Source organism: Pan troglodytes, chromosome 3 (assembly GCF_028858775.2).
Source record: "Pan troglodytes isolate AG18354 chromosome 3, NHGRI_mPanTro3-v2.0_pri, whole genome shotgun sequence".
Taxonomy (NCBI): domain Eukaryota; kingdom Metazoa; phylum Chordata; class Mammalia; order Primates; family Hominidae; genus Pan; species Pan troglodytes.
In genome coordinates, this window is record NC_072401.2 from 116,134,252 (window position 1) to 116,159,286 (window position 25,035).

Here is a 25,035-nt window from a genome sequence, read left to right on the forward strand (position 1 = left end):
CTCAGCACATATTAGGCCCTCAATGAGCAGTAGATATTACTTAGCTTGTAGCAAGATTAACATATGATTACAATTTTTGGGGGTAGAGTTTTATTGATGTGTTCTTCCAATATGAGACTGCTCAGCTAAACCTGATATTTTTTACCAACTAACTTCTCAGGCTGTGACTATTTTGCTTCCTGAATCCTCCTATATTTTCACTTGAATGAGCAGCTGTATATTGAATCACCCAGCATGGACAGCTGAATAAACTAGCACTCATCACTGCAGTAAATCAAAGCTCATTTTATTTATTTCATCTTTCTTGTAGCTGTTTTAGTTTGTAAGCAATAGGATTTGTTCGCTTGTCATTTGGCTTTCTTTTGGTGTATGAGAAAAATGTATTTAAAAAAAATTGTTGTTTTAAAGGCCCTTAAGGGGAAAGTGATAGAAAATAAATAGGGTGGAATTGTTTAATGACAATATTTTAGAAAAATTCTTTTTAATGCAGAATATGGTATTTTTATTTTGTGAATTATTATCTACGGGTCTCTGAGATCAGCTATGTGATCTCTGATTAGTATCATACCTCAATCAGAACAAAATTAGAAACAACTACTCCTTTAAAGGATTATTTTTGTCCACAATGGGACATAGCTTTTTTAGATATTTGAAAGAAGAACAAAGGCTTTTTTGGTTCTTATTATTTTAATGTTGTTTTAGTTTGTATAATTGTAGGTGAAGGTCCAAGGTAAAAACTATGAAACAGTAGTGCCCAGGACTTAAGATGCACAGTCACATACTCTCTGACTTTTTTGTTTGTATTAAGTTATAAAAACAATGTCTGGATGCGGGTCAATGGCAGTGGCTTCTGGGTAATTAGGCAGTCATATTCAGGAGAACAGAAAGAAATACTATAAACAGAAGTTTAAATTTTAATAGTTACACAGGTTTGGAGAATGATAGTGCAACTAAATAAGCCACTTGAATTACAGTTGGGACTAATAACTAGGCAGGACTGTCCTTTAAAAAAATAGCACTGAGCCATATAGTAACCAGAAGTTGTTCTTGTTTTGTGCTTTTCCATTTGGTACTGATAAAGAGAAACTTATGGGGATTAGAAAAAATGTTATATTATCACATTTTTCTGAGTGAAGCTAATACTAGTTAGCCTTTAAATAGCTTCAGGGCATTGTTTTAGATCGTATTTCACAAACAAAAGATAAATCACTCCAACTGTATTTCCTTCTGATAGTGCTGAGCACAGTATGTATTTGGCATTATGCACAGTAGGTACTCAGTGAATCTGTTGGACAAATAAATGCATTTGTAGTTTTTACGTCAGTTTCTCAGGTGGTGGAAAAACTAAGACACTAAGCATATTACATAAGAGTTAGAGAAAGGGAATCACTTTGGCTAACATAGGCATTTTTTTTTAATATGCTATTTGGATCCCTTAAAAGCCACAACACATCAAACATGAAATACACATTTCTCAAACTCTCAATGCTTCTTTCTTTCTGGTTTCAACAAATACTGGTGGTTCCTCCTTAGAAATGTCATCTATATTTTTCTGTTCCATTTTATTTCTACTCGCATTTTCTGCAAATTGCTGTGACCTCGCGTGTGAACAATTGCAGCGCCTACTACCCTGTTTTCCAGGCTTTACCCTTCAGCCATGGTGCCTTTCTTCTCTGAATCTAATCTACACTGAAAACAGTGACTGAATAATCTGCAAATAACACAGCACTTGTTATGCCATTTCTCTCTTGAGAAATAGTTCTTTTGGGGCCCCATGTGTAAATGATGATAAACACAGCCTGAATTCCCTCTCAAAGTTTCCTTATATTTTTCAAACCTTGAAGATGATTAGGAAGTCTGTCTGTGAATTGCATGTGTAGAGTGCTATAATTAATTATAGTAGAAGAAGCTGAAAGTAGGTTTAAGGAGCTACTAACCAGATTAGGAATATCTGATGCTGGCAGTCAGACCTACCTGTTCATTGGTATCCTTCTCATTTTATGCCTCACAGTTATTCACTTCAGGTAAACTGATCTGTTTCCCATTTTTAACATCACTTCATTTGGAAGGCTTCCTGGACCCTTTGATGTTTTTCTCTGAATCCCATAACCTATTTTAGCATATCACATTGAATTGCAATGATTCTTTTACTCACCTTTCCCTGCTTGGACTGTGATGAGTTCTTGGCCCCTCATTTGGACCTCTTGAGGTAGGCACTCATTGTCTCCCTGAGGCTGGTATATTACAGTCCTTTCATAATCATACACTGAATGGATGAATTGATACAATTTGTAATTTGTGATCTATGCCTTTCAAGCCTTTTGCTGCCTAAAATGTTCTATCCCTTGCTTTATGCCTATTAAAATCCCACCTATCCTTCATCTCTTTCAGTTAATGCTTATTGAGTGTCTCATATCTTCAGGGTGTGTTGAGCATGGAGTTGTCAACATACATCTCTGCATGGTCCCTCTACAGCTGATAGTGGCCCACTTGCCTCTTAAGTTATCATTCTTAGGCACTACTTTCACATGTAGTTATACATTCAAATCTTTATGTCTTAATATTCCTAATCTGGTTATTAGCTCCTTAAAGCTACTTTCAGCTTCTTCTACTATAATTAATTCTGCTACATTCTTCTACTATAATTAATTATAACACTCTACACATGCAGTTCACAGACAGACAGACTTCCTAACCATCTTGAAGGTTTGGAAAATATAAGGAAACTTTGAGGGGGAATTCAGGCTGTGTTTATGTTGAAGAACATTCAATGAGCAAAAAAATTAACAAATCCAAATATTGGTTAAAAGTTGTTAGCAAGCCATGGGAACATGAATGAGGATAAGCATCAAGAGTTTCACTACCAAGTTCTCTTTAAAACAATCCCAGTGGTGATTGGTTGGTGAGTGCTTACCATGAAGAAGTGTAGTGCTGAGTTCTTTACATGTACTATTTCATTTTATCCTCATGATATCCTGTGAGGTGTAAGAAGTATTGACAACCCCATTTTCCTTATCAGGTAAGAGAAGATGAGTAATATCATTCAAGTTGCATAGCGAGATATCAAGCTCAGGTCTTTTTGAATGCCTGTATTTCTAACCACTGTTTTTGGACGCTATAGAGTTAATTTTTTTTCATCACGCCATATTACACATAATATTTTTTGTGCTTCTATATCACATTGTTAGAAAAATACCACAAATGGTAACTGTGTACTAACATTTCTAATATTTTATACAAGATGAAAATAGAAATAGAGACAAGAAGGAAAATTCTCTTATGGTCATCATAGAAAAACCTGCTTATACTAAAGAAGTAGTCATCGAATATATACCAATGACCTGAAGTTGACATGTCATCTGGGAAAAGACAATTTCACAAAGGCTAGATTTGTTAGATTTGTGCCTTGATATGATACACATGTATGGCTTCTATTTATCTGAGTTGTATAGGGATAGATGAGTGAAATAGGTAGATTTTACACATTTCAGGACTCTGTTGATTTAGCAAATGTTTATTGAGTGCATACTGTGAGATAGAGCTTGTCTAGGTTGAAGGGACAGAAGAGAGAATGAAGCAATAATGTACATTTTTAAGCAGGAAGTCAGATGTAAGCAATTAAATAGATAACTGCACAGAGACACAATATCTTTTTCCATATTATGTAGTATATGTAATAAGAAGTATTGCAGAGTATCTATTTATTGATCTTTCAAAGTGAATTAGCTCAGGAGATATACTTAGATATACAGTTTTGCAAGATTTATGTCTGATATGATACTTAAAGAAAAACTTCCACAGGATTGATTAGTGACAAAATAAAAGTGCCTTTCAGGGAAAAAATTCTAGTTTGTTTTCATTGCCAATTAAAAGAACCCCGAATCAGATATCTTTATTTGAACAAAAGAGCAACATAAACTATTTGTTTGAAATTCAATGTGAAAAAAAGCTGCTAATTTAAGGTATATCAGATGAACATTATATATATATATATATCTGTATACACATACATATATCTATATCTATCTATATATATATGCATAATAAAACACTTCAGCCTTAATGTCATAGAAACAATGTGATAAACAGTGAAGTTGTCATCATTATGATAATAATCATCAAGGGTATCATGGGCATAATTTCTGTTTTAATGAAAAAAATTATTTTCCAAAAGTAGCATTTCACTACTGGGGTTTCACAGGAGAATTAAGCCCTGCAGAAAGACACAGAGATAGTACCATTTCCAGATGCATTCAAGAGAAGTTAATTCATTGTACACAATGGACACCTTGGATAGGGCATTAGTTCTAATTCTCTCACAAAACCAGAGATGAGAAAGCAAATTGGCAAGTCTCTTGAAATAGATTTCCATGCTATGTGATGCTAATAATTCATGATTATGATGTAGTGTTTTTTTATATGCCTAGAAATGACAATATTTTTTGTTTCAATTTGGTCAAATTGCTGAGGCCACTGCCACGTTCATGTTGGAGTCATAGTCCTGCAGAAATGCACTTCCACAATCACTGGGGACAGGCTTTTGTGAAGTTTCAGACATTGAGACAGAGCTAAATCTTTTGGAATTCAGAAACATGACTATTGATCTAGGGAAAGAAGCATGTTTCCGTCACTGGGATTTAGTCTGAACTCTTCATTCTAAAGCAGTTTGATTCTGTTTATAGAAGTATACACAACTAGAAACAGATTGACAATTTCAGTGGTAAATAATTTATTCTTTTTAGAAAGTCATATTGACACCTGTAGAGATTTTATAAAATATATCAATTATAACTTTAATTTGTAAGTAGTCTCCAGTAGTATTGCCTGAGATGTTATAAAAGATGTCAACTGCTTCCTTCCTGAGGATCTATAGTAATAATTTCTGATTTTCTTTTATGTCATTACTTACAGTGACAGTTAAATAATAATAGCCAATGCTCGTTGAATGCTTTTATATACCAGTTACCATTCTAAACAATTTACATGAATTAGCTCTTGTGTGTGTGTGTGTGTGTGTGTGTGTGTCTCACTCTGTCACCCAGGCTGGAGTGCAGTGGCGCTATCTCAGCTCACTGCAGCCTCAGTCTCCCAGGTTCAAACGATTCTCCTGCCTCAGCCTCCTGAGTAGCTGGGACTACTCAGCTGCCACCATGCCCAGCTAATTTTTTTGTATTTTTTGTAGAGGCGGGGTTTCACCACATTGGCCAGACTGGTCTCGAACTCTTGATCTCAAATGATCAGTCCACCTCAGTCTCCCAAAGTGTTGGGATTACAGGCATGAGCCACCAGAATTAGCTCTTTCAAGCCTCATAATATCCCTAGAAGGTAAGGACTGCTTGTATCTCCATTTTCAGATTAGGAGCATGAGGTCCAAGGAGGCTAAGTGACTCTAGGGTACTGGAATTTGCAAAGATTACACAGCCAGTGAGGGGCAGAAGACAGAATTTGAACTCAGGCTGCTGGCTCTTAGGCATCACCTTGCCTCTGTCCCTTATATCCTCTTATTGCTTTGTCCTTGTTCTTGATGGTTAATTGACATAACTGTGGAAGAAATTTTGTGAACATAGATAGATATTCCAATTCATGGACAATGTCGTGTTCTTGCTTATTTTTATGTTTAGTGGATGTCAGTTCGGTGCACTGTTTGCCAGAGAGATTTTCTTATTTCCTGAAGACTCTAAAATCCACTTAATTCAGCCTGCCTTCTGAGGTCCTTTGCCTAGTTGACTTTTCATATATAATAAAAGATTCCTTGTTTTGATTCCCTTTATTTCTCTTCATTGTATAGGATAGAATGCCATTCCAACATATTTCAGCTTACTCCGAGCAGATCAGTATGTGATAACATTTATGTGCTTTATTAATACTCAAAAGCATATGAGAAATGAGCAGTATGCACTTCTTGCCTGTGGTGAGGAAGGAGGGGTTGTAAATGCTGTGAGCATGAGCATGTATGTTCAGTAGTATCATTAATATGTGATCTCAGACACACAGAAAATCTGTTATTTATTTTTTTTTTAGTCAAATCAGATTCAGGATACTTAATGAATGGTATTTAGGCTGTATTGTAATAGTTTTGGGGAAAGGCATTATTTTTTAAATCTTGCCATTATGGCACAAAAATGAGACTTCAGGTATATATAATTTATTTCAATTTTGTCATGGATTATAATTAAATAAGAATATATTTATGAGGAACAAGCTGTTGACATGTTTTTAAAACTTCAGTTGCAGAGCTTAGGGTAGATTAATGCCTATGCAATAAAACAAATTCTTTTAAAGGAAAGAAAAGAATGACCAGCAACTACAAAGTGTTTACCAGTTGCGAAATTGGTTAAGATTTCTTTATGTATGTCATTGTTTGTCCCTTCAAATATATGGCATAAGGGAAGAAAAAGAAATGTAACTTTGGGGAATATAATATAACGTAATTTCTTACCATTGAGCAAATTTGTAAAAACATATGAATTGCTTCAATTTATTAACTTTATCCTTCTGAGGAACTTTAAATAGCCTAGATTATTTCACAGAGTATAATAAGGCCATGCTAATATTTTAGGATGGAGGGCACTGGACTAGAACATAGAACTGGAGCTTAATTCTAACTCTGCTTCTGATTACCTCCTAGCAGTTAATATCTTGCTTCAGTTTCTTCAGCTGGAAAATAAATTACTAATGCAATATGATTTTAGCTTTTCTTTAAAATTAATGATGCTGGGGATAATATTGGATTGCATATTGGATATGTAATTTCTGATCCCTAGGGTACTAGAGGTTGCCAATGTAGTGTGGGTAGAGTATTCTAGTTTTAAAGCAACTCAAATGACACAGAGATTAGTATTATACTAATAATTTACATTGCAGTCCTTCTCAAACCTGCACACCACAGAGGAATCAGTTTGCCTATTTGAGTGATACTGGCCTAGCCATATTTACAGTCAATCAGAAGCGTGAACATTTATTGATTTATTTGAAGTCTCCTGTTTTGTATTCTTCTTTGTGGTTGCATCAATTAAGATTATGTTTTAACACACATAATTGAAAAAAATTAAGTAGCTATACACAGTGGAAGTTTATTTTTGTGTCACATAAAGGAAGTTCTGAGATAAGCAGTCCAGGGTGGTATGACAATGCTAAGAATCAGTAGGGACCCAAGCTCCTTCAACACTCTGCTCTACCATCCTCCTGTGCAACCCTCAACCCCACGGTCAAGATGGCTGCTTGGCTGCTGCATTCTAGCCATCAAATGGTGCATTTTTGTTACATCTCATTGACCAGAACATTGGCTAGCTATGTGTCCACACTTAACATTCAGCTAAGACTAGAAAATGTAGTCTTTAGCTGGGCTGCAGTATGCCCAGCTAAAAGTTGGAAGTTGTTACTAAGGAAATGTCTTCCACAATGATCTACCTATGTTTGTTTTCTTATTTTAAAAAAAAACCCTTAAACTTTATGAATTAAAATTAAAATTTCATCTTATGTCTTTATAGTATTAACTCCTTGGTACACTTTTGTGTTTTTTCACTTTGAGAAGTACTGATTTTTATGTGATTATTTAAATTCAATAAACACTGATATAAAATTATATGTGAGCTGCTAATTAAAAGCAGCAATGTTTTGGATCAGTGGGTTTTTTAACCACTTTCATTGGTATGCAGAGATTTTACCCACCCTGAGCTCACATGGCGATTCTGCAATTGCCCTGAGCACTTGAAGTGTATTAGGATCATTGATTCTCCTCTCCTCAGGTGCTAAATCTTTTGGGGTGACTCCAGCTGTGTAGTCACATTTGTTGCCTTTGGAGTTGCATTATTTCAGAATGCCTGGCAATTGGCTTGCCTTGGAGACCTTTTCCTAGCATCTTATCTGCATGTTATCTTCCTGGAACGTTTTGCAAATAACACTTATTAAAGAATTTTTCCACATTTGTATCTATTTAACCCATTTATGCCGGAGGTTGCAATTTTTTGAATTTTTGCATGATTGGAAAATCAGAACTTGGTGATGACTTGAGCAGTAGGATATAAATAACTCCCACATGTGTAGCATTCCAATAATGGAACACTAGCCATAAGTGGGTGTGAGCTATTTTTTAAAGCCTCATATCTTTTGAAGCAGTCTATTACTACAACTAACAAATATATTAAAGTTGATTTGTCAATTTTTATTTAAAGTGTAATATATGTATTCTTATATTTTATGAGATACTTAGTCCAATATTATGACTACGATTTCCCATTCCTTAGAAAGAATTGTTTTCCTGGGGATGTTTCTGACTTTTGGTCATTGGTTTTTAATCTATTTTGTGGCATATTCAGTTTGTCACAATCAGTCTTCAGGTTACAGGAATCCAGAAGAACTCATAAATTCAGGGCTTTGTTTAAAAACAACAACAACAAAACAAAACAAAAACAAAACTTTTGCGCCTACTCTTTCACTGATATATTTCTTTCTTGCTTTTTCATACAAAGGTTTTGATTCTGCAGATATGCAAGTTTTTCTTCTATCCTGCAACACCTTTTTTTTCATAGAACATGTCATTTCCATTGCCCATGTCATTTCCATTGCCCAAAACATCCTTTTTCATCCTGCCATTTCCTGTCTCTGATATAGACTTTCCTACCTGAAACTCACCTTTTCAAAAACTCCTTGACTGATCCTGGAAAGATCTTATCTCTACTTTACTTAACATTCCTTCTGTACTTGTGTTCTCCAATTGCCTAATCTTAGACTCAGGTTTTTAGAACTTGACAAGATATTTGAGACCTTTGCCAGCATAGTTTTTCCTTGTAGCTGTTAATTTAGCGGGGAAAAATTACTTCCCCATTTTTTTCAATTTTCATTCTATTGAGTAGTGCCTCTTACTGATTTTACTGTGAAGTTACATAGTAAAATAAAGTATACCAAGAAAATATGCAGTTTGACTTGAAAAGACTTGACAAGTTACAATTGGCTCTTTCCATTTTTCCACAATTGGGAATACTTCAAGTGTTCTTTTCTAGTAAGCATTACTTAAGCTTTTTTCTTTATACATGTTTCTCTTTTATAAATATAGAAGTCTCACATCTCATTTTAATTTTATGTGAAATTTAAGGCAATTTCAAGATTAAAAGCAAGAACAAACTAGTTTTCCATATATACACCACTTCTGCCTTCTTGCTGAAATACACTGATAAGGGTTTTCCTCCTGCCCTCTCTGTTACAAACATATCTTAGATTCATAAGCTCTTTAACATGCTCACTGTTAAGCATATGCAGAGAATCTGTCATTCTCTGACACCCAGGATTAGAAGTAGAGAATATTAATTTGTGGTACCCAGGACCTTAAGTTATCTTCCAGAAGTCTTTTGAAGTAATCATTAATCCAAAATATACCTGAAATACTGAAGTGTAACTTTATCCTAAATTATCATGTATAACAATAACATTTTGGGAAAATGTGCATAGATTTCTGAAAAGATTTACAAATGAGTTATTGGAATAAACTCTTATGAGTTGATGGATTTTTTATGGATTTGATTTAGCAAACAATGAAAATTATAAGCTATCAGATGACTATTGAGTGTACACAAATTATGGGGAATACACTATTTGGGATGCCTTGAAATTAAAGGAATTTATAGTCTGCAAAAAAATGACATATGTATACAAATAATTTTATCACACGTTCAAATATGAACAGAACCAAAGAAGCTATAAAGTACTCTCAAAGAAGATAAATTCTTAAATTTGGCATAATTAGACATGAATTGATATAGTAAGTGACATTTCAACTGACCTGGAAGGATCTGTTGAAGTTAGCATTTGAGCTGAGCTTGAAGGACCTGTTGAATTTCAATAGATGGAAGTACTTCTAACAAAGGAAATCAGAGAGAATAAAGTCACCAGAGTGGTCAGGGATGGGATAAGCTAAGGGAATGTAGAACCATGTAGTGTTGATCAAAGTAGGAAGTAAGAAACAGAAGGACCTTGGATGTCAGCTGGTAGTTGGACCAATGAAAATTTCAAGATTTTTCTCATGGGTATTTTTTTTTTTTAAGTAACTAGTGTAGAGAACTTGAGCATTGGCATTGAGTGGAGAGTATTTTAATAGGACTTTTAAAATAAACTGGTTGGCATTGGGAAGTGCACTTTTACGATGGGTCTAGGAGTTAAGATAAAAAGAAATTGGTGAGAAAGTACATTTTGGGCTGCTTATTCAAAGACATACCTCTATTACAGACTTCTCTGTGAGCATAGTGATAAATTGTATTAATAGAAAGAAGTCATGGTATTGAAGGATTAGAAGAGCACATAAATCCAAATTTTAGTTCCACAGAATTGGCTGTATAGAATATGAGATGAAAGAGTGCTCTTGGCAGGTCAATTCCTTTAGGGGAGGCTGAGGGTCATAGCAACCCCAAATAGCTATGTTTGATAACTGATGTTTATTCTAACGTTGGAGTCTTTGCTGGGTCCAGTTAGGATTTTTATCTTATTCTGATCTCATTGTTTATGCAGGAAAAGAATAAGATTTATTTTTAAATTGTTTTTATGTAAGGTAGTACATGGAAGAGTACACAGTCTAGAAGGCACTGTATCATGGGTCTACATGTTTCTGCCCAAGGTACAAAATCTTTCCTTGAGATGACCAAGTCACTCATCCCAGGATTAATGTACCATTGCCCATACCATTCTGGATCATTGACTTTGTTGCAAATGAGTTTACTTCCTGAATAGTTGTAGAAATAGATTATGAAAAGTGGGGAGTGAGATGAAGGAGAAAGGGTGATCAAGTTCCTAGTTTTCTAGTCTATATAATCACTTACCCCATAAAAGTTAAAGACTTCTCTTCCCTTGAATATATATGCTATTCATGCTCATAAGACAGAAACACTAGAGCTAATGAAAATATCCATGACGTTATAGTCATAGGATATGACCTTATTGCATATTGTGGTCTTTGCCTAGCTTTATACATACTACATTAGGCATTTAAGAGAAGCTGACTCAAGTATACTTTGATATTGTCATTGACGTGGAAGGATCTATTTGAGTGATTTACCCTGGAGATTATGTGAATTTGACCTGTTTTAGCCAAATCCTGCACTTACTGGCTTTCTCTGTATAGATGTATAATCTAGAAATGCTAAATATCAGTATTACATTAGAAAAAGAGAAATTTTCTTTAAGAAGGGATTCTTTAGTTGCCAATGAATTTTTGACATATAATTTAACTGACTATAAATGTATTTCGAATTGGTTTGGAAATGTTGGTGTGCAACCTTTAATTGCCTTTCACTAAACTGTTCCTTTAGAAATTCAACTCTGAAATCAAGAGAAAACTGGGCTACAATTTACAGAGATTTAATATAAGTGCATTTTTGGAAAATTTATTATTTATTTTCAGGCTCTTTATTTCCCCAGTCTTCAGGGAGGAAATAGGGCAGAGGCAGTATTAATGTGCTGTTAATGAAGCTCATGAATCTGAAATGGACTATGAACTTCTGAGGAGGAAACCATATCTTGCTCTCTTATATTCCTGACACCTGGTGCCTGGCACATAGAAGGTGACCAGCAAAAGTTTGTTAACTGATATTGAATTATTGATGAAATCAATATGCATGCAGGTTAAACAAGATCTGCACTGCACTCTGTCTTTGTTGGTAATATCAGTGGACTTCAAAAGGGAATATAGCTACCAGAATTATTTTGGAAATTAATTTGGAAATGTAGTAAGTATTACATTTTCTTTGTTGGAGTATTAATGAAGACCATAGGTTAATGGATTAGAAGTAGGTTATTTGGTATTATTGGCCTCAACTTTATCCACTCTCGTATTTTCTTAGAAGAGATAACTTAATGTGTTTAAAGTCACAAAGTAGGTATTCAGTGACTGTTGGTTATATTCTATTCTCCCTGATCTTTATGAGAAAAAAAAATGTTAGGGACCTCATGTGGATCTCTTAGTGCTGTTTTTCAGATTCCATTTATGACTCTTGAGAAAGAAACCAAATGAAGATGCATTAGAGACATTTCAGCCCCTAGAGCTGCAAAATCTACCCTAGTAACGTTTAAGCAACCACCTATTATACCTACAGGTGAGGAATTCAGACAGAATAGCAGGAACAACTTTTCTGTGCTCTATACTGTCTGGGGAATCAGCTAGAACACTTGAGAGCTAGAGGCTGGAATCATCCTCAGGCTTGTTCAGTCTCATGTTTGGCAGTTAAAATTAGCTGTTGGCTGAGACTTTAGTTGAGCTAGTAGCTACAACACCTTCCCTTGTCTTCATGTTGCCTTCTTTACTGATATGGCGTAGTGTTTGGAAAAGAAGGGTGCGTTTTGCAAGAGAGAGAGAAGTAGGTGTCAAGTGTATCTTTTGTTATGATCTAACCTTAGAACTCACATAGGATTACTTCTTCTGTAATCAGTTGACCAGAGAAGTCACGAGTCAGCCAAAGCTTACCTGCCCAAGTTTATACAGTGTGGACGTAGCACCTCTTGATGGAGACTTTCTGAAAACACATGTGGTACTGGAAATACTAATTTAGCTGTTTATGGGAATATATAATTCCTATGTCTTTTGCAATGGCTTTATAATTTTCAAGTATGACTGATAATTTATATTTCCCTACATTGTTTTTACAAAATAGACCACTTATCAATTCCCGGTACCTAGTTTTTTTTTTTTTTTGTAAAGTAATTTGCAGCTTATTATGTTATTTAGATGCTGAAATTGATGGAGGGAAGTTTAAATTTAAAAATTAAAATTAATCGATTATCTAGATTTTTCCACAATAAACTTTTATTTATTTAGTTTGCATCATCCAGAATCCTGGGATATTTGTTTTTGTTTGTTTTGTGTGTTTTTTCTCTAAAACAGTTTATTTGGGAATAGCAAGGGTCTGCAATGCTGGATATGCATGCTGTTGCAGACCATGGATGCATCTGTGAGGGGTTTGGAGTAAGGGGAAGCTTTTAGAGACAAAAAGAAGTCCACATAAGTTGTTTTGAAACAAAGATTATTGGTTACGGGGCTTATTCTAGGTGGTGGTGTTTGTTACTTGGTGGTAATGCTTGTTGATAGTAAACCATGTTTCTCATGTGGAATTGTTAAATTGAAAGCTGTCTTTTTTTATTTAATTTTTCTTTTGTAATATAACAATCCCCAAATACATTATTTTTAAAACAATATTAAGTCTGCAGGAAATTTGCAAACTCAGTTCAAAGTTATTTTTTTTACCAGAACCATATGACAATAAGATTTCTATATGATACCCTGTCACCCTCCAAAACATTGATATATATTTTGTGCACACGAGGGCATTTTTCTGCATAATCACAATACAAACCATAAAAATAAGGAAATTAACAATGATATATTACTACCATCTAAGTTTTACACCTCAATGAAGTTTTGTGAGAGCCACTAATAATGTCCTTAATAAGGAAAGGATCCAGTTCAGAATTATCAGTGGCCTTTATTTGCTATGTCTTTAGGCTCCTTCTTCTTGAACACTTATTCAGTGTTTCTTAGATTCTCATTATTTTGATGTTGTTGAAGGATATCGGCCTGTTGTATAGAATGTCCCTCAATTTGGGTTTATCATTTGTTCCTCATAATTGGATTCAGGTTTTGCATCCTTACAGGAATATCACAGAAGGGATGCTATATTCTGCATGTTGCATCTGGTTAGGTGGTACGTGATTTTGACTTGCTTCATTATTGATGATGTCCACTTTAATCATTTGATTAAGGTGTTACGTACAAGACTTCTTTGCTGTCACATTACTAATTTTACTTGGTAGTCAGAATTGGAAGCTATGTAAATATTTCTCATCAGTCTCTGTGTCTTTATGGCATAATACTGATTATCATGAAAAAAATTGGGTGTTTTCTTTTTGTTTTGTTTTTTTTCTGGAAAGAAAGGCAGACAGATTAGCTAGCAAGACTGCCTTTCTTTTGTTTATGTAGGTCACATAATTTAGTAGCTAAGCTTGATTTTTGAAAGGAGACATTTCTTTAAAGTGCTCAATAATTTGTTTTAAGTTCTAGGGAAAAGACAGTGTTATTTATCCTGTTAACCGAATGGCAAAATAAAGCAGTGTACTTGCTGTTTATCCTTTCAAAGACTTAGATTACTATTAGCTTTCTTGATTTATTAAAAGAAATAAGTACTGAGCACCTACTGCATCTTACACCTAGGAGAAGAAAAGTCTTGTGAAGAAACTCACATGCTACAAGAAGTGTGGTAGGTGCCCTGTTGAAAGAACAGGTCTCACATGGGAGAACAATAGAGGAGCTACTTTGTTGTGATCTTGGTAAATAACTGTGACCTGAGGGGGAAGTTTCAGGCACCCAAGGCAGGCTGTATTTGGGGGAGTGAAGAGTAGATAAAATATTGGTACCTGATGAATCTGAGGCCAGGTTTCAATACTTTATCTGCTCTTCATTTCCCCATATCTACTTACTGTAGGTACAGCCTCATTAAAAAATATAAACTCTCTGAAGACAGAACATTTTGTTTATTTATTCTTTGATATGTCCCAAGTGTCACATATGGTACATAGCAGCTGGTCATGGCTATCAAATAATCATTTATCAAATAGTGACCCAGCAAATTAAGTGGGTTTCCAAGTCCATTAATCAATTTTCTTTTGTAACATAAGAAAGATTTAGATGTCATTTCCGTAGTGATTTTTTTTTTTCTGGTGAGAGTTTCACCTCCGTTTATTATTTCTGTCCTTTTTTTCTATCTCGTGGTTACTTTCCATATCTCCTCAGTACCTTGCCATCATCATATCCTCGGGATGTCCCTGCTGCTTGTGTTCAGTTCCTTGAAGGTCTTAAGAACCTTGAAAATTTAACTTTTCAAAGTCAAATCAGGGTTTCAAATTTTGCTTACTTATTTTAATTGTAACTGTACTGGCAAAATTAATCAAGCTCACAATGAAGAAAAACCGATACTGCAGAATCTCAGTGGAAATGAATACACCCTTCTGGGTGCTTATTTCATTCTCCTGAACTTTCACTGTGTTGAAGCCATCTTTTGAGATTTTAAAAATAGAACCATTGCCTTGACGTTGATCTCTCTATTGCTTCTGTAGGGTAATTGTAGTTTATACCCTTCTAGATGATCTGGGAAATCATTTGAGTTTTCTGAAAAACTGAAAACTAGATTTGATGCTGCATGTGAACATTTTTGGTACAACTTTTCATTTATGTATTTTAAACAGCTTTATTCTGAAAAATCCAAAACATAGTGAACAAATACAACTGAGAGAAAATATCTTGGTGCAGAATGACCTTTTTTTTCCCCTTTTCTCAATGTGGATATCATTTCAGTCCATAATCTGTATATTACTTATCAGGTCTCATGGCCAGGGAAGAGAACAGCATAATTTTTAGTTGACAAAGCACTTTTATATATTTAATCTCATTTAATCTCTGCAATGTACTTGTAAAGTATCATAAGTGTTTTTAGAGATGAGGAAGCTGGGCCTCAGAGAGAATAGGTGGCATCATTAAGATCATACAGCAAATTGTGGAATTGAGGTTTGAAGCAAGCCTCTTGCCAAACAAATCAGTGAAAACAATGATTGGTGCATTTTTATTTTGAATGGTGACCTTTATATTTTCAGTGTTGTTTGTTGTTGTTGTTGTTTAATAAGTCTTGGTTAACTATATTAGCAGTAGTCAGAGATCACATTTGATATCCCAAGATTTTTTTAAGAGCATTTGCTGTCAAAATGTTCACTATCATTTTACCTACTAAATTTTGCAGAATGAAATTCTTTGCAACCCACCTGATCAAAGCAGAGCATTCTTTGTATCAGAAACATTAAATGGGAAAAGAGGCCTATTGATGTTGGTGTTGGGAATAAGAAAAGGAACTCCAACACCCACCCCCCTCATCTCCCATTATCATCTCTGTGTAGGATTCTCTCACAGTCCAGGCATTCTTTTCCTCAGAATGGATGGGGCCAACAAAGGATGCAGTGTTATAGGTTTCTCTACTGTGCTGGCCCCTTCTCAAGGCTCCCATTCTTGGAGGAGAGAAAAGAGTGGGCTTGGGTTGCAGGCTGGTATCAGGAGAGATCTGGAGTGCAAACATGACAGCTTAGTGTGTCCCCACAACTCAGACCTCTTATCCTCTCTAGAGGTCTAAAAGACTCTGATGTCCTCAGAATCCAGGATAGCAAGGATGGAGGTGGGCTTGCACCGTTCAACTTTTAATTATTCTTGCACTGTTTCTGAAGCTCATTTTTTAAGAAGCTACTTACAATTTTCTTGCATTGGGATGTGTTTTACATTGGCCACAATGAGTAAAAAAAAAATTGTTTATTTTCGGATAGGGGGATGAGTATATTTTTAAGAAGGCATTACCCAATAAGTGTCTTCTTTAAAAGTTTCAAGATCTTGCTTTCCACTTCTTTGAATATTTTTTCACCATCTTCCATTGTTTGACATCCCTAATATCAAAACATTACCTGAAAATAATGAAAATTTTGTACTTTGGGAGTAGTTGCTCCCCGAGTCTGACTCTGGTACATTGCTTAGCTTCTGTTCTGCCCCATCTCCAGCCTCACAGAGCCAGGCTGCTTTACCGGCTTAAGCTGGACAGCACCACATGGAGGGACATGGGAGGACAACACACCCCTCACTACATTCTTCCTGTGGTCCAGTCAAGGCATTTGGTATATAATTACTCTAGGATAAGAAATCTGGCAATACTAGAAACAAATCAGTGTCTATCCGGATCACGATCATTAAAATAAATGCAAATACTTAACATATAGCATCTGATTATAGGAAATAGAATGTATATTATCCATATTTCCTTATTATGCTACCTTTTGCCATAAAAGACTTCAAACAGATGACTTAATCCTACAAGAAGATAAAATGATTATTTTTATTGTAAGGTTGTCTTTTCAAAAGACATAGAAAATTATAGCTATAAAGAAAATTACTTTATAGATAGATATCTGTTACTTAAGTTGCATAGGAATGGAATTATTCATTCTGATATAGTGAGGGGAGTGCCTATGAGTGTTGCTGATTTCTGGTTCAGTATTTGGTCCCTTATTGTGATCATTTTCTTTTCAATTTGAAGATGTCAGTTTTTCCCCTGTACCCATAGAGGTAGTCTGGGATTGGGCATGTAAGCAGGTTGAGCCCAGATGTCGCTCCATTCCTGTCCTGCCATCTAGTGGAGAAATGTGCATGCAGTGCTGGTCTACTGTACAAGACGATGCAATTTCTAAATTCCTGTATTGAGTGAAATGGAAGGCTTATTCTGTACCTTATCCACAAATATTCATAACTTACTTAAGAAGTAGTAGTACTGGTAGTAAATGGCCATTGATGAGTTACCAAAAAAGATGGGTCCTTAAAAATATGCTAAGTATAAGAGTAACAGAATCCCCAAAATGAAAAGTAATAAAATCTAACATTGCAAATATAAAAATGTAAAATAAAACTCTTTGGTATTGGCACAGAGATGGATAGATCATTGGAACAGAATAGAATTCAGAAACAGACTGTGAGGGTGGCATTTCAAATAATTGAGATGATGAGATATTAAATAACTAATGTTGACAAGACTGGCTAACCATTTGGTTAAAAATAAAGATGGATGTCATTGTTACTCTTTCCTTCAGAATAAATTCTCATTGGATAAAAGATTAAAACATTAAAGAAATGATGCTGTAAAATTATGAAAAGAAAATATGGACCATTTAAAAGATAATCTTGAAGTGCGAAAAGCTTGCTAATAACAGTAAACCCAGAGGCCATTTTAAAAAAGACATTTATCCTTCCAGCAAACAAACAAAAACAGTTACAAGAAAATTACAAAAAAAAAATCTAAAGGGTAAATTCTAGGTTCTATTCTTTAAAATGAATTAAATATTAATGAAATATTAAATATCGACAGTCGATATAGACAATATGAAAACAGACTATATAGACAATATGAAAACAATTTGAATTTGTTTCTCTGATTATTCATGTGAAACAAAGGTTCTTTTCATGTTTATGCCATTAAATTGTCTTCTGTGAATTGGGTGCTTTCTGGTTTTCTGGTGTTTGTGGTTTTATTCCCCCTATTTTATTTTAGTGTTAATCCTTTATTATATGTATTGTAATATTTCTGCCAGTCTATTAATCATTTTGTTGATTTTTAAAGTGTCTTTTTAAAATTATAATTCAATTTAACTTTTAAGCTGGGCGTGGTGGCTTGCGCTTGTAATCCCAGCACTTTGGGAGGCCAAGACGGGCAGATCACGAGGTCAGGAGATCAAGACCATCCTGGCTAACACGGTGAAACCCCATCTCTAGTAAAAATACAAAAAATTAGCGGGGCGTAGTGGGGGCACCTGTAGTCCCAGCTACTCGGGAGGCTGAGCCAGGAGAAAGGCGTGAACCCAGGAGGTGGAGCCTGCAGTAAGCCGAGATCGCACCACTGCACTCCAGCCTGGGTGACTGAGCGAGACTCTGTCTCAAAAAAAAAAAAAAAAAAATTATAATTCAATTTAACTTTTAATCCCTCTTTGACTTCTACTAGAGGAGTGATAGAACCTCATATTTTTTCTTCAATCAGTAGCTGATTGTCTCTGTCATCATGTTCCATTGTCCCCATTTATTCAGATTTCCTTCCTTCTTTGTCCTTTAGAAAAGTTTTCATGTTTTCTTCATGTATATTTGGTATATTTGGTATATTTCTGTTAGGTTTATTCTTAGGTCTTTATGAATTTTGTTGCTATTATAAATGAATTATTTAGTCCAGTTTTAAAATTTGGTATTTGACCAGGAGTAGAAGTACTTTTACTTGTAAAAATGTTACATTTCTGGAGTTAGGATTTGTGTGTGTGTGCGTGTGTGTGTGTTGAACACATTTACCATGGAGTTTGTTTTCTAAGAGCTGTTATTAAATAAATTTGCTTTTTATAACTGGGTCTTAAATTCCAAAAAATCCCGTATGTTTATATATGGCTAAGATATCCTGAGGGCCTCCCAAACCACTGGAAGATATCAGTATTCTTATCGTGAAGTTCCAATTTCAAAGTTTTGCCGTGAGTTCAGCAAATTTAAGATTGCTTCAACTTCTGACTCTTGCATCTGTTCATGACTCCAGAATCACCTGCTTGTCACCCGAATCCAAAATCCAACCCCTTCAATGTTCTCATAAAGCATCCATCACACCAAATGTTCTGTGAATTTAGGCTGAAGATTAGAGATCATGGGGAGGGGTTACATTGAGGGACAGTAAGGCATCCACTTGCTCACTATCTCTGCTCCAGCCTTTCATCTCTAACTCAGGAAATAGGAGTTTGCATGTCACCTTGGTTCCCACTCTTCCTTCTAAGCCAAGTGGAATAATATCTTCTAAAAGTACTGAGATTTTTTCCTGAAGGAAATATGATGAATATAATTTTTTCTACTCTTTCACATATCAGTAAAGGCTATATATGGTGCTTACATACACCATGTGTATTCATATGATTTTACTGTGTAGCATTTATGTTTAAGTACATCTAACTTAGGACTGTACATACAATTTTAAATCATTCTGCTCTTGTTTATTACTTTCAATCTATGGATAACATTTAAATTTTCAGCATCTTACATATACTTGGTAAATGTAGCAGAATATAAAAGTTTTAATTCAAAATTGATATAGTCTCTATTTCTTTTATATACATATGTTCTTTGACTTACAATGGGGTTCTGTCCTGATAAACCTATCATAAGTTGAAAATATTTTAAGTCAAAATGTGTTTAATACACCTAACATACCAATGTCATAGCCTAGCCTACCTTAAACGTACTCAGAACACTTCCATTAGCCTACACTTGGAGAAAATCATCTGCCAAGACAGTACACAGTTGTGTTTTGGCCATTCAACCTCATGATTACATTGCTGAGTAAGAGCTACGGCTCACTGTCACTGTCCCAGGCATATGACAAGCCTTGGAAAAGATCAAAATGCAAAATTTGAAGTACAGTCTCTACTGAAGGAGTATCGCTTTCACAGCATCATAAAGTTGAAAAATCATAAGTCAAGGATTATCTGTATTTATAAATAGAGCTTCCTGGAAAATACAATGTTTTGGTAAGGTTTTCTTCCCTACCAGATAATGGTAGCCTATTTTACTCATTCAGTAGCTAGAAGGATGTACCTCCTTTCTGTCATCAGTCTCGGTCATGCAGTGACATTATTCGCTAATTTTTGAGGGACAAAATGTGGTCTCTCTGTCCCCTGCTGAGTACAATAGAGAAAGTTAATACAGATCTCTTTAGGTGATAAAATGAATAGAAAAGGGAAAAAGGGAAAGGAAGGAAAACATAGGCTTAATGTTCCATTAAATACTTAATTAAGCTGTGCAGTGATGCCATTGTGACCATGCTTTTTTTTTTTTTTGAGACAGAATCTCGCTCTGTCGCCCAGGCTGGAGTGCAGTGGCACAATCTTGGCTCATTGCAAGCTCCGCCTCCCAGGTTCTCCTGCCTCAGCCTCTCGAGTAGCTGGGAATACGGGTGCCCGCCACCACGCCCAGCTAATTTTTTTTTTTTTTTGTATTTTTAGCAGAGACGGGGTTTCATCATGTTAGCCAGGATAGTCTCCATCTCCTGACCTCATGATGCGCCTGCCTTGGCCTCCCAAAGTGCTGGGATTACAGGCATGAGCCACCATGCCTGGCCGTGATGATACTTCTTATTGTGCAGTACTCCTTAGCTACAAATCACGTTATGCTACAAAGTGGTGCCAAATGCAGAAGCATGGCTGACACAGCCATGGCAATAACTCTTCCTGAGCTAGAGACCTGCAGGGTCTATGAGATATAACTGTGGCAGCTCACTCTACACATTATGAACACAGAATGGGTCAGGCTTCTGCTTTCATGACTGCATTATGGCATAGGAGTCATCATTGCACAGCAAGTGTGTCATTCTTACAGTGGAATTAATGTGTTCCTCAACGTGCCGTGGCTCTATTTGTTTTCCTATGGGAAACTGAAGCTGGGTGTCTTTGGCAAAGATTTATTCAAAGGATGACATCACTAAAAACAAGCTTGTGCCTATAGAATAAAATGAAGTAAGGGTGGTATTTCTTAAAATGAACTGCTTTGATTTTCAACACAAATCATTCATACTGGCAAAAATTTGTAAATGATGCATTAACAAATTTTTGCCAGTATGATTGATTTTTCATATGTTTAATCCACATCTTTTGCTTGTGTCTGCATACAAATTTTTTTCTGAACATGCATCAGTTGTCATTTCCAATTTTTGCCCTTTTTCTGAGATTTTAAGCCTTTACTGATTTTTAAGTTGTTTTTGTTACTTATTGATCTTACCAAATAAACCACATGTCCTCATTTCAGTTAGCATTATCAGATGAAATGTTGTAAACAAAAGCAGTTATTTAGAAGAAAATATCATATCCTTTTCTTTACTTTCTAATTGTTTAAGAAAATTACTTAAAAGGTTTTTTTTTAACTGGGCTGTTAATAACACCAATTATAAACTACATTGGTCTTCGTAAAACTTACTGCCATGTTTTGATTTACAGGATCTCCAAAGATGGGTAAATGGTGCTAATGAACATGGCTTTGTCTTGGTGTCTTTTGGAGCTGGTGTCAAGTATCTGTCAGAAGACATTGCTAACAAACTGGCAGGAGCTCTGGGGAGATTGCCTCAAAAAGTGATTTGGAGGTAAGGTAATAATGTAGATTGTTTCTTTGCTATTGACAATCAATATCTCCTTGTTTAGTCCACAGGTCCCAGTAAAGCACAGCACATTGTTTCCCTGAGAAGATTAGCAAGATGCCCTTGACTTTCATTTTGTTTCTTAGCGTGTTGAAATCTAGGAATTAATTCGTAAGCCTCTATGATGGATAAAGAAACCTCTGACCTATAGCACAGAAAGAAGATATGATTCAGAATGACTTTTCCTTGTGTCAGTTGCATACTTACGTTTCCCTCAGAGTTCTACCCTCGTTTACTCTTTTATTATTTATTATGATTTTAAAAATTAGTTTTAATTGCATGACTTTTTATATACTCCTTCAAATCAGTTTTGAAATGAGGAAGAAAATGATGGATTAACGAATACCTAAAATACCGTGGACTCTGGGCTCCCACTTTGTCTCCTTTACATTATGTTTTTGATTTATTTTATTTAAGAAACCTGACCTTTAAAAACACAATCACTTACCATTTAACACAGTTTAAGACAGAACCACAGATTGACCTCAGCTTCTTTTGGAAGGCATTGCCAGCACATGACTGTCTTTGGAATTTCCAGCCCAATGCTGAAAAATCAGACGTGAACACTTTATTTAGCGTGTATTTATTGAGCACGTACTACCACTGTTGAACTCTAGGGATACAACGTTGGTCCCATAGTTACTACCATGAGTAGAAGAAAGTGCCCCTTAAGCCATTGCAAGTAGGCTTTGAGTAATAGAGATTTTCCCTTTGTAACAAATGAGTAAGGATTAGCTCCCACTTCTCCTGGCTGAACTATGCAATGATATTTATTTTATTCTAACTGTTCAGGACTTTTCCCTTTAGATTCCAGTCCCATTGGCTTTCCTCTGTTAGGCTTAACCCCAGAAAGTACCTCTTCTGCTTCATTTAGGACAGTTTATGTCTACTCCATTCAGACTCTTTTGTCACCCTCTTAGTTGTTAAGCATATTTATGTTTTATCTTTTAAAGATCAGGCAGGAAACAACCTAATTATGTGCTTTGCCCCACAAAACTTTTATTTCTGGTGAAGCTAAAAAAGAGAACTTTCTGATTTTTTTCAATACTTGTGCCTTCCCTCAGACTCAGGGTGTTAAGGATTTAGGGATATTGACTGCCATAGCAGTGGCAGCTCTCCCTGCCCCTTCTTGTTCCAGCTTCTGGCTGTTTGTGGGGAATAACTTCTAGTGTAGGTTTATTTGTTTGTTGTTTGTTTGTTTTTCCCATCTCTGTATGTGTATAGGCGTGAGGGACCAATGGAAAATAGATCTCTATGTAAGCAAATTATTTCTTGTTTTTCCTCCAACCAGTGAAAGTTTTTATTAAAAAGAAACTTAATCAAATATTTGTTGTTACCAAAGCATGGTTTCATTCTTAAGAATAACAACAAAAGATCATCAAACATTTATTTTAAATCTCATAATTTAATCAGAGAGCCCATACTATGAGTAAGGTTTGATTTTTAAAAGACTAATTGCCTGGTGTACATTTTAGGTTTTCTGGACCCAAACCAAAGAATCTAGGAAACAACACTAAACTCATAGAATGGTTACCACAAAATGACCTGCTTGGTAAGTCAATGATGTGTGGTTACTTACTTGGCTGTTAGGTGTTAATTACATAAATGTGACTTTTTTTTTTTTTACTTGAGAGGTTCATACGGTATGTGTGTAGTATATGGTAGAGTTATTATGTTTTTTATCCAGTATCTCAAGTCTTAAATTTGAGGCCAAAATTTTAAGTCTTTATTTATTGGAAAACAGTTTGTAAAATGTAAACCTTTGGGCCTCTATATCAAAATTTTTAGACCAGCCATCAATTTTAATTATCTGGAAATTATGTACTTAATGAACTATATAAATTAGTAGTGAATAAGATTATACCTAATTAGAGTAATCAGATGAAAGTAGAACAGTTAAAACAATAAGAATGTAGATTTAGGTTACAGGTTTATTACAGATGGTCTGAGAACCAAGAGAAATTAGAAGTTATTCATTTGTCTGAAACCAAAGAGAAGCAGAAGACCACGAGAACAGTCAATTTATTTTAAATTTAACTGGTTTATCTGCTCTGTTTAGTCCTAAATCATTGGGCATTTTTGAAGCATTTTATATTATTTAATCTTGGGGATTTTGATTCTCAAAATTAAAATAGTAATTAGTATATGCGTATCTTTTAAGTGTGTTTTTTAACTAAATTAGTTTTTTAACTAAATTTAACTAAAAACCAGTAAAGAATTTTATTTATGTATATAATTTATTTTCATCTAGTTTATTATAATACTATTCTATAAATGCTAAAACTGAAGAAAAAAGAATACAAGGCAATTTACCTTTCTTGATCCTTGTATTTTTTTATTTTTAAATCTTTTATGGCTTTACTATTATGACTTAGATTCCTTAGAAGATAGGAAAGAAGCAGGAAGTTTAAGTGAGATAACCTATCAACTATTTCAGTGCGACAGTGTGACACTGTTATGTATGAACATCTAAACTTTTATTGTGTGTGGGTTTTCCATTTCTTATTGTTTTTTTTTTTCTTTTTTTCTTTTTTTTGACTGTGAGGCTCTACTGCAAGGTCCATGCCTGAAAACTCTCCTCAAGTCCATAGCTGCTCTAGGCTTCTCAGTGTCAGAACTCTGACTTTTTCAAGATTAGTATCTTTTTTAACAATAGGCACGATCCTTGTGAGTCCTCTAATAGCTTCTAACTATGATCAAAAGATTCTTCCAGGATGAGAAGTAGGAACCAAATCAATGTCTTTCCCCTCCCCTTGTAGCCGTCCCTCCTCTTTACACAGCAGCTCTGCTTTATTTGACTGTTGGGTTTGGTGGTAGGTTTTGTTCAAAGAGAGGGGTTTTTGCTAAAAATAAAGTTTGAAATCCACTTCTAGGGCAGATCCTTTAGTTGGACCTAAGAGTCAGAAAAGCCACTTGTGGGTAAGGGCTAGAGACACTGACTAACCAATTCCACCAATCTTCAGAATGGAAGAGCTCTGGGAGCACCATTGAGACCATGGTTCCCATACATATTAATTTTGTACCTGGCACATGTGTATTTTAAAAGATCGACATTTCAGCTAGCTATAATTTCTTTCTGGCCAATAACATATATCCTAAGTACAATGTTTTTGTTTTGTTTTGTTTTTACAACTCTTATGACAACTTTTGATCCCTTTTATAGAAATGTAGGCCATTTACCAGGAGAATAAATCTAGGTTTTGAACTTCCATATTAATTTTGACAAATTATCTCTTTTATTCCTATAACAACTAAATGTTATGTGATGTCTCATGTC

The 25,035-nt window shown here is 35.1% G+C and overlaps 1 protein-coding gene and 1 non-coding gene across 2 annotated transcripts in view; both read left to right on the forward strand.

Moving 5' to 3' along the window:
• The window catches only part of UGT8 (UDP glycosyltransferase 8), an 85,754-nt gene that overhangs the window by 50,329 nt on the left and 10,390 nt on the right, over nt 1-25,035 (forward strand). The window contains exons 3-4 of the mRNA XM_001146803.7: nt 21,562-21,704; nt 23,234-23,310. Coding sequence (XP_001146803.2) covers nt 21,562-21,704; nt 23,234-23,310 — 220 coding nt within the window. The remainder of the gene's footprint in view (nt 1-21,561; nt 21,705-23,233; nt 23,311-25,035) is intronic.
• On the forward strand, nt 14,360-14,454 carry MIR577 (microRNA mir-577). Its single transcript, NR_035918.1, has one exon. It is a non-coding gene; the product is annotated as a microRNA mir-577 (primary transcript).